At 38.5% G+C, this 10,735-nt stretch overlaps 2 protein-coding genes across 3 annotated transcripts in view; both read right to left on the bottom strand.

Moving 5' to 3' along the window:
- The window catches only part of dyrk4 (dual-specificity tyrosine-(Y)-phosphorylation regulated kinase 4), a 25,710-nt gene extending 21,182 nt beyond the window's left edge, over positions 1-4,528 (bottom strand). The window contains exons 1-3 of one of the 2 annotated variants that reach the window (XM_068312779.1): positions 4,402-4,528; positions 4,211-4,281; positions 1,782-1,851 (exon numbers count right to left, since the gene is read on the bottom strand). In XM_068312779.1, the coding sequence (XP_068168880.1) occupies positions 1,782-1,832 (51 nt within the window). In that variant the 5' untranslated portion in view covers positions 1,833-1,851; positions 4,211-4,281; positions 4,402-4,528. Of the gene's footprint in view, positions 1-1,584; positions 1,665-1,781; positions 1,852-4,210; positions 4,282-4,401 lie in introns of those variants that run through there. The other variant, XM_068312781.1, reaches the window with a different exon arrangement.
- The window catches only part of wfdc1 (WAP four-disulfide core domain 1), a 9,215-nt gene continuing 2,094 nt past the window's right edge, over positions 3,615-10,735 (bottom strand). The window contains exons 2-7 of the mRNA XM_068312782.1: positions 6,194-6,389; positions 5,908-5,991; positions 5,379-5,519; positions 4,944-4,994; positions 4,807-4,866; positions 3,615-4,720 (exon numbers count right to left, since the gene is read on the bottom strand). Of these exons, the coding sequence (XP_068168883.1) occupies positions 4,808-4,866; positions 4,944-4,994; positions 5,379-5,519; positions 5,908-5,991; positions 6,194-6,389 (531 nt within the window). The 3' untranslated portion in view covers positions 3,615-4,720; position 4,807. The remainder of the gene's footprint in view (positions 4,721-4,806; positions 4,867-4,943; positions 4,995-5,378; positions 5,520-5,907; positions 5,992-6,193; positions 6,390-10,735) is intronic.

Consider the following 10,735-nt stretch of genomic DNA (forward strand, 5'->3'; position numbering starts at 1 on the left):
ATGGGATGTATCTCTCTGCTGTTCAGGAAAGATTGATCTCTGCCAAGAAAAAAAATCTCCCTGTTGAAGTATCATTGAATTTCTCACAAAATGTAATCATCATATATGACCTGCTATAATTATTTTCATGTCGATATCCTGTTTGTATTGAAAAGCTCTATCCATTCTCTTCATCCTACTTTCTTAGACAAAGTTTTTTTTTGTTGATTTATATCACTGGAAAATAAAAATCTTTGTTTGTTGAAGACAGTAAACTGTGGTTTGTCAAACTGGGAAGGACACAAGATAGCCGATGGATTCATAGAGATTATAATGTGAAAATGAACTGAAGAGAAAATAGTTCAATTCTGACTCACAAACCGGTTTCCTGTTATTTGAAAGAACTTCAAAAGAAAGTTTCAAGATTAGCGTTTATTCATAAATCATCAAAAATAACTCAGTGTTTTTTTAGAATGATCTGATAGCACTGTGTGATACAAAAGGAAGGTTGAATTCTAAAAGTGGGTTTGAGTAGTGAGTAATATTATCTCATAATTGCAAACTAAAATGCTTAATATATATTATCCGCTACAGTTTTTAGAGGGGGGGGGATGTATGCGGCAGCGGCTAGGAGCAGCTCCCTACATCTTATTCACATCTTCACTGATATATTTACAAAGACAAAGAGAAAATCTTTCAAACTGACTCCCTGAGCTTTAAGTCCACTCACAGAGTAAGCCCCAAAGGCTTCAAACATTGCCTAAGACAAAAGTCTCTTAAATTTTCCATTCATGTTAATGATCTGATCAAAGCAAATAACAGCACCGTATTGGGTTTGCAGTCTGTATTTTACTGACAATGGCCATGATAATTGCTGTGACTATCCATTCTGGTTGTCATTTAACTCCCCATTACTTTTGTCTTTCACACACCTCCACACACACAGACAAAAACGGGCACATTCATTATTTTCTATTAACTGAAACAGATATTATCTACATTGTCTTTGGTTCTATTCATCTACAGTATTTCCTCATTAAAATGTCTCTGATCTAAATAGAACCAGAGTAAACCCTGGGCCCAGGAATAGCTTAACAATGACACATGAGACTTTAAAAAGTCATCTATAAATTTCACATCAAGGCAGTAGGAGAAAAGTAGAGTTATTCTACCACTGCGTGACTTGGTCATTATATGAATGCTGAAAGTTCTGATTCTTTTCAGTCTGAGGAAATGATGAGTTAAACTGGTGCAAAATATATTAGATCTACACTGTGGCATTATAATAATGCAAGGTTGGATAGTTGTGCTCTACTAAAATTAACATGAAGGAAAAGGTCACCTGTATCAGACACGCAGGATAACAACATCACGAGGCAGAGTCTGCTCCCTAGTAAATCACTTCAGCTGAATGCACACAATCAGTGAAACAACATTTAATAATGGAATGCAGATTAGCAGCTGCTGAAGGTTGCATAGAGATGCAAAAAAAGGGTATGCAACTAAATCAAAACAAAACAAAACAAAAAGCCACTCCTATAACTGATATACTGAAGGAGTCTGATTGACAAGAGAAAGCATTCATCCAAGAAGTGTAATATTCACCTAACACATTGCATCATCGGCCAAAGAGGTCATATTTTCATTCAAGATCATTTGTTTCCTCAGGTTCTCAGGGAATAATCCTTGTATTTTTAAAAAGAAAATAAAAATTCAAATTAGACATATTTAACTTTTTTTTTTTTTTGAAGATGGCACACACTACAGTGTCATCTAGCTGAGAATGAAAGTCTGTCCCTTACCTTTATCAGCAGTGGAAAGGTGCCCTTCCTCTCCTTTAACATCTTATCCATCTTATTTTTGGAACCATTTCTGCCCAAAGAAAACAGAAATTCATCTTTAAAGATATCAATGTGCAGGCCGGTAGAGGATTAAATAAATAAATAAATAAAGACTGCCTTTTTATAAGTGTATTAAAAACACATTGGTGAGTTCAAACTTCTAAGGAGACCTTTGCATAAACTACAGTGACACCTTCTGGGCACATATATCTCTCATATCCAACACACTCGTTTTTATAGAAGTGTCATGTCAGTCAGATTTTTTTGTCGCCGGTGCAAACCCCCAACCCCCCCTAATGAACTGCCTAATTGAGAAATTCTAAATCAATAAATGAACAAATACATGCAACGTATATTAATTACACCTAACTGAATATATCTCATGTCCACAGACTGAGGAGAAAATGATACTGACCTTTTCTCTGACGACTTGTTCATAATAAAACGGTGACGATGATGAAGCGGTCACACACGACACCCACCAGAACACATGAGCGCCACTGAACCCGCCACACAGCGCTCTGACAGTTTTACCCCCCCCCCCCCCCGCACACACACACACACAGGCGCGTCTTTCTAAGCGGGTGTTCAGGTGCGTGTTCGCGCACCAGACTAGACAAAAGGAGAGACAGACACCCACTGGGCTATACATTTTCCGCATGGGCCCACTGCAGGTCATGTGACGTTAAAAAGCGTTTTCCTGGTTGTTGTTCAACCTGGGATGCTACCCTTTACAGTAAATTAAAATATGTTTTAGATGAATACAGTTGAAGTCAGAGTTAGGAAGTAAATTTAAGCTGATTTGTCACATGTTTAATACTTGTAACTGATAAAGTTTTGATTTTTCTCGATGCAGCTGAATATTCTGTAGAACTTCTATGTTTGAGAATTTTATAAGACAGGCTACTGAAATTGAAACTAAGTAAACTAAATACAGTATTCTCCCCAAATGAGCTAGGATATTGGATCTCTTTGATCATTTCATAAGCTTGATTATTTTTTTCCCCATCATGTATTCTAAGCTTTGTTGGTTTTCGACAAACACCTGCTCATCAGTGATTGCTGTTAGTGCCAGGAGTGGAGAGCCCATTAATGTTGCCACTTATGCAGACCATCTGTCTAAGGCTGTTGTGAGGCAGGACTGGGAAACTAAAGAGAAAATCTGCATGTTTGTCATACCTAATTATTGGATGCAGCAATTAAGGAGTTGTCCAAAAAGATGTTTTAATGACAATAAAACAGTAATCAAGCATAAAATGTCATGTCAGAGTTTGGATTACTAAGAAGAGAATCAGCGTATCATTCACGTAAATGCGGTGGAATACCTCAGTGGCTTAAAGCTTGGTTTAGCCTCTACCCCCCCCCCCCAGGATAAAATTCATAATTCATTCAGCAGAGCTAAGGATGTAAAAACTGGGGGCGATGACCCCCCCCCCCAACAAAGCGGACCCAATATAACTGTATATACGTTTTAAAACTCCGGAAACTGAAAGATTCCATGAGGTTTCATTGTTTTTGGTTAAAAAACAATCCAGTTGTCTAGTTGTATTGAAAGTGATCCAGAATCTCAATCTTTACTTGAATCAACTTCAAAATTTAATCAAGTCGTCCTGGGTCCAACAACCTCCCCCCAATAAAATGTCAACCAAAGAAACAACGGCATGTTTTTGTTTAGTCTATCAATACTGTTGAATAAAAATGTAAAAGATGCACTGGAATCAACATCCACTGCATGTCATGTTATCATCATTGTTAAATCAACTTGATCAGGAATCCTAAATAACTCACACAATGTCAACAATGTAGTTTATTTAGAATAAACAAGACACTGTGCAGCACCAGACAGAAAACAACATTCAAGCTAGTTCAACACCATCAGCTTATTATTCAACCTATTGTTTTGTTTTTAAAGGCAGCAATGAATGTGAGCACCATTCGAACGGATAACAGAGATAAATTAAAAAGAACAGTTAAAGATGAACAAAAAAGACATTTTCATTAAATATCCACTGCAAATGTCCTTTCTGTTTTCATGTTCATACCAGGGTTTAACAGACATGCTGGGTTATTTAGAAATTATGCAGAATGACTATTGAAAATGATGAAATATTTGAATAATCCTGCTGTTTTTATGCTTTTTAGTATGAATGTTTCTCCCTCTGTAGGCTTATTTTAAGTACAGCACTTAAAATCTGTTTAAATGTACATCTCTCTCAAATCATTCAATTGAATGAACTGTGTGAAGTCACGGCCAGCATATGTTGGCTGGAACTAATTTTGCAAATCCTTTGAAACTGACACACTGAACACACTCATGTGGTCTTTGTTATTTAATTGCATCTTAAATTAGAATATTAAACCACATTTGGATTTGATTAAAAGTATACCACCACTACTGCTGGGAAATGTCCTACTCCTCAATGAGATTTTTCCAGATTTCACATCAGTACAACTGATCCACCTTGTGTGAATAGAAGAAACAGAACGAGTTACAGCCACATTATCTTGATTTTGGCTGTGAGAACAACAACAAGTTTGGGGGACTGTATTGTGAAGAAATGAAACAAAGATGACTCCTCACTTCCTTTGGAGACATGATGAGCAACTTAAGTGTACCCCCTGCTCCCCTCACCTCTTCTTCACCAACAGCCTTTTCTCCACCCTTTCACAGACACAGGAACACAAAGCACTTATTTCTTTGGCTGGGCACTACAGGTACACCACACTCATTTCCCAAAGGACTTAACATGAGTGAGGCAGGAAGAGCAGCAGCTGTAGCACTGGTAAGAAACACGAAAAAGGTCAGATCTGATCCTGGTCCAGGTGTGATGAGAGCGGATCAGACAGGAATGGGGAGATGTCAGAGGTTGTGTTATGGTTGTAGCTGAGGTCAGGTTGATCTGAGAGCAGATAGAGCAATGAAAAACATCTGAAGACTTTATCTAAACGGTCTTTCTGTGACTGTTCAACATGACCGGATACATACTTCATCCAAGGTGCTTGTGATGATGCTTTTCATAGCCCACTGCATTGTTAGAACCGGTACCTGTCAATAAAAAACATTATCATGTGAGACTGGGGTTATTTCAGATTCAATAACAGGTTTCCTTTTTGTTTACTCACCTAAATAGTCCTTGTAGTCCTTGAAGTATTTGTGCCTTAGACCGCGTCCATCTGTAAAAAGCATGGTCAAATTGGAATTTTTCTTCTCTACATTGTACACAATGCACATTAAAGTCAATTCAATGGAACATTATATTTATATAATGTAAATATTTCTGCTAACAGACTCAGCCTTAGAGTTGAATAAGTTTAGTTCGTTTATAAAGGACGCAGATAACAGCATATAAATCTCCAATACAAATCAGGCCACACCAAGTTTGTTATTAATAGAACCTGTCATCTTGTCTTTCTTCCCAGGACTTTACAATAGAATCAGCTTTGCAAAGTTCCGGTAAATCAGACAAAGAGGAAATTGTCTGCGAAGTAACAATTAAACGGGAGATGATGCGTGTTAAATATCTGGAGTCAAAGCTAGATCAAATATTCAAGCCATACCGGAGTTGCCACGTTGCTTTATGCACTGCCCCCGATTTGGGATGCCAGCAGCAGGGTTCCCTGGGTTGATGATGTGGCACTCATAGCCGGTGGGACAGTGAAGTGGTTCGTCCCCATCCTCAGTTGTGCTGCAGGCCTCAGCTAGTTGGTATAAAACATAATTTGAATCAGAAGAATAACAGACATGAAATACTCCAGGATGACTTTGTTGATCTATTTTGTTTGATTCTGCTGGGGCAGGATGAAAAAGTGGTCAATGCTCATGGAGCATTTCATAGTTTGATGGCTGCAGAATATAAATTTAACAACTGGAGTTAAGATCTCTGAAGTCTTTGCAGCCCATGATCAAAAAATACATACAGGATAGTAAAATTATGGCCAATGAAACCCTTTTTGTTTGCAGAAAGCCTGGGTGGTTTTCACATTTTAGTTTAATGACTTCAGCGACAGAATTTTAAGTTCAGTAAACATCATGAGCTGATCAGCTCGAGCTACAAATATTGTTTCTGAGCTCAGGGACTCTTCTCACCTTGGAGAACTTCCTCTGGACCATCTAACAGCCAGCCATTGCCCCCCAACCACCGAGGCTTGGGCTGCACCAGCCAGTCCAACACTGTTCGGAACACACACAAACTCACATTGCACGCTTACTAATGCAGAAGTCTACAGAAAATCTTGACTTACTTTACTTAGTTTTAGAGTCATAGCTAGTGCTCTTCAGAAAAAAAAGAGTGAAGAGCGTCATACTTTAAATGTTATTTAAGATCAGAAGAATATGAAATGAAATCCCACTTAATCATCTGTTTGCTTCTGACCTGGCGGTGGTTGGACAGACTCCAGGCAGGCATAGATGCAACCGTTATAGCAGCAGCGTTTATGGCGCTCACACTCTGAGTCTGAGCGGCACCCTGGCACCTCACAGGCCCTCTCTGGCAACATCTGGGGCGGCGGTGGACACCGGTCATTCTTCTGGTGCTGCGTGGATTGGGGATTGTTGGGGTATTCATAGTCCTGACAGACAGATGATGAGTAGAAAATTAATTTGTGTTAATTATTAGGGTTGGATGGTATCTTGTGTGCTCCAGCTGGACCCGTGAACATTCAATGAATAGATTTGAAAAGAAAATAAGTAAAGCTAATAGAAATTCACATAAACTTTTGTGGAACACCACATTGTACTTATATGTTGCATTTTGTATTATACCCCCTACGGTATTTAAATCTTGAACCTTATTTTTGAACCTTGTACTGTAATTAAATCTCTCTCTCAGTGATCCAGCCAAACCGCTCATTGCAAGATTATTTTCTACCACCAGAGGGCAACAATAGATCTAAGAGATTTTCTGGATTTCCTGCAGACAGCTTGAGATTTGTTTTTTGGTATTCATGCTTGCAAAGGTCTTGATCTGGTTTCTGAAGTGGATTCAGTGCAGGAATTAAACTGTTCCCTGGTGAGCATGAGAGGAGAAAAGTAGGCCACAGGACCCTGAGCCAAGCAAGTACACATTTTGCACATAAAAACAGCTTTGGCAAGATTAAGTCTGGGTTTACAAGCACAAGCGCGCATGCATAAGTAAACTCGTAGAAGTATCAGAATGTTTCCTCTTTTGCTGAGATGTGCTCTTTCATGCTTTACCCGGAATAACATTATGGTATCTGTTTCCAAGCAATCCTCTGTGTGGTTTTACAGTATATGCATGATCAGCCGGCACCTTTTTGATTTCCATTGATTTGTTTGGAAATGTCCTGGACAGAATTTGGGGGTTTTGTAAACTCATATTGCTGGTATCAAATATCAAATTCTGTGCCAAAATGTAAGCAACCATTTGTTGCTCTGAGTTGTGTACACATGGGAAACAATATCACAAATCCCAAGAACACAGCTGCCCTCCACTGAACATGAAGTCTCATATATCTTCTATTTGCTTTTAAATGACAAGCTGCATTTTAATCATTCAAATATTTTCTTACTGATGAAAACAGCAGTAGCTTTTCAGCTGGTTTGTTTTGATTCAAGATGTGATGTGATAAATCATTTATCTTGTGTCCAACAGTGTCCAGACAAATGCTTCCTGCCCCTCTGGCCCGATTTCTGTGAGGCTGTTGGTCAAAAGGCTCAAACTCCATGCTAAGTTAGCTTTTCTGAAAGGCATGGAAGCATTTTTCTCACTTTCCAGTGACAGTCATTCATTTGGGAGGACATCTCTGAGGGAGGGAGAGATGGGTGTCATCTCTACACTGGATTAGTAATTAGATAATTAGTTTGAGAGACAAATGCACCTATTAAAACTGCTCTGTATATTTGCAGACTTATTGAATGATCCTACAAAAAACAAAAGCAAATGTCCTGAGCTGATGTAGCGTCTCTCTCACTTTATATGTGTTCACATCAGACACACATCGACTTGATTTTGCAGCTGCAGGCATAGTGGGTTGGCAGAGACGATTTCGTTGGAGGGAGGGTGTGCAGCATTGCCTTTCACAGTGGAAGTAAATGTTTACTGTAAATTTTACTGTAAGTGATGTTGATTACTGTTAGAATTGTTATTATTATCACTACTCATGTGTATTATTATCTCTACTCACGTGACCGTCATTACTCCAGCCACCCATACTTCTATTCCCACACAAACAGTAGACAAACAAACCTAATCCTCAGTCTTGGCTGTCTAGAGGTAAAACTAGTCACGGGGCTGCACAACATTTCCTGCTGAAATTACACCTATGAACAAGGACGAAAAACTGCTGTGAATGGATAATGACATAACAACTCCTTCCAACTCTCCTTGTGTCGTATCAAATCAGGTCCTAAAGCCTGAACCAAGCATCTCCCGCAGAAGGTCAAGCGCACCCTTCCTGTTTATACTGTCTGACAGCCTGTGTTTGCTCACACACTTGAAAATCTTACACAACAGTCATTATTAATTTCCTTGTTACTCCTAACCTCTGGAGGAGGGTGTTTTTTTCTTGGCCCTAATTGTCATAAATGGATTTTCAGCAACAAATGACAACTATAAAATGAACGGCAATCAGTTCAACTATCGGTACCACTGAAGTGTTGTCATATCGTCCCCAAAGATGCTATAATATAATTAAAGGAAGCCTATAACTTATTATGTTTTTCATTTTTATCTTCCACACACATCCTGCTTCCTTGTCTTTGTACAGAAGAGGAAATGCTGGGTTCTACATCCTGAACACTATCAGACAATCTTGCTCAACTTTCTCTGATGTGGTTTATTTACACTCATGTCTGCTGTGCCTCAATCCTGCAGACACAGCAGCGGACCCCTGTGTGATGTTCATGTCTGTCTGTGGGCATGTTTTCTCCTGTCTCTCTTCTTCCCACATCATTTTCTGTCTCCTTTATTTTTTCCTCTCCCTTTCTTCCTCCCTCTTTGGTGTTGAAAAGCAGTGGCACAATGATGGCTGTCCTCAGACTATTCATTTTCTTTTTCAGTTGGTCTCTGCCAGTATGTCTTTCTTTCAAGCTCTTGCCCGAGCCACTAGAGGCCATGTCTGGTTCCACTACTGCTGTGAGATCAGGTTGATATAGATTTCAGAAAGATCTCAAACACACACTGAAATTTTCTGCTTCCCTTATGATTGTATACAGGTTTACTCTGGAAGACACCCTATCCCAAACATATGCACATACACTACTGAGCACAGATGTGATGATGATCTGTGTTTCTTCATCCTGAGACAGACTTGTCACTACAAATCATTCTGTACTTACCAAGATGCATGTTTTGCATATTTTTGGATATAAATCTTGATTTTGAATCAATTATTTTGTTTTAAAAGTTTTTTGTTTTTTTTTAAATTTTGCCCTAGTTTTTTATAGACTGGGACTTATTTTATGATGTTTTTGACAATTGAAAACAATCCTTTCAGATCATTTCAGGAGCATTACCTAAATGTTTTCTTTAATTCACTGTTTATTTCCTGTATTTTGGCTTCTATTTAGATAGAGAAGGACAGAGTGTGACATCAGTTAGAGCTGGTAGTTTCAGTGAGTAATGGAAAGACATGTTGACAGACTGATAGATGCAGACCTGGTAAAAGCAGTCCTTCAAGCATACTGCCAGAGAACAAACAGACTGAACCCATATGGCACGTGATTTTCCTCCACATGGCATATGTACTGGACTGTGAATGTAAGCCATTTGTTTTACTAAAAATGTCTGAAAGGACACATACTGGCTGGCAGTCATGTCCTGTGGACAGAGAGAAAATACATACTCGAACATGTTCAATAAAATGTATATATATTATATATGTATATATATATATATATATATATATATATATATATATATAAGCAAAAGAGTTATGGACAAATATGTGGTCTGTTGTTGAAGAAAATGAAGCAACAATTGATGCAAAAGATGTGGTTTTGGGTTGTGTGTGTGTGTGTGTGTGTGTGTGTGTGTGTGTGTGTGTGTGTGTGTGTGTGTGTGTGTGTGTGTGCATACACACATGCTTCCAGTGTATAATGGATGGAATTCCTATGCGTTTAAGCTGCTGCCTCACAAATCAGTCAAAATGAAACCTGCTTTTTCTCTTATATCTCTGCTGTCTTATTTTATGTGAAGAATGGAAAAGATCAGTCTCAAACAGGATAGGTTCACATTAGAAACCAGTTATACCATTGACTCCTGACTTGTAATAGTTTACTCCTCCCAGCCACTAAAATTTAAATGTCATCTTTAATCCTCTTCCATTCCTGACATAGCTTTTCCCATTTCTGACAGCATCAGGGGTCATTGCAAACTGTAAACTCATTATAGTAGCACTTCCTTAAAAGTCTCAAATTTCCATCTGGAAAGCAATATGCGGAGCTGTTCTGTTAAAGTTAGTGGCCTCGGGCCAATTCAAACTGCTCTGGCAACCCAAGAACAGGATCTGTACATTTCTGTAGGGTCCCAGACGCTGTCTGGATGTTCCTTATCACATTTAAAGGAAGCTGTAAAGATTTATGCTCAATGACAAGCCAAGACAGGTGTCTGAGACTGACTGTTATGCTTTGAAAAGACCAAATGACCTGTTCTCTTCTGTATGTCAGGAACATTCAAAGCCTACTTGATTCAGGCAGAAATGCTTTGAGGCATCAGTCTGAGTGTTTAACTTCAATTTCTCACTTTCATCACATGCTTATAAAACCTTTTTATGAACCATACAACTGTCATAAATGTATTTTCATCAAGACAGGGCTAATTTTGGGGAAGCAAGATTTTAACCTGATGGGCATCACATAGCTGTTCCTAAATACTGTACTGAATGAAAAATATTTGTATTGTATTCAAGAAACTATCACAAAAAATGCAAAAGACTGCACATTTGCCCTTCAAAGA

This window comes from Antennarius striatus, chromosome 4 (genome assembly GCF_040054535.1).
Source record: "Antennarius striatus isolate MH-2024 chromosome 4, ASM4005453v1, whole genome shotgun sequence".
NCBI classification, from domain to species: domain Eukaryota; kingdom Metazoa; phylum Chordata; class Actinopteri; order Lophiiformes; family Antennariidae; genus Antennarius; species Antennarius striatus.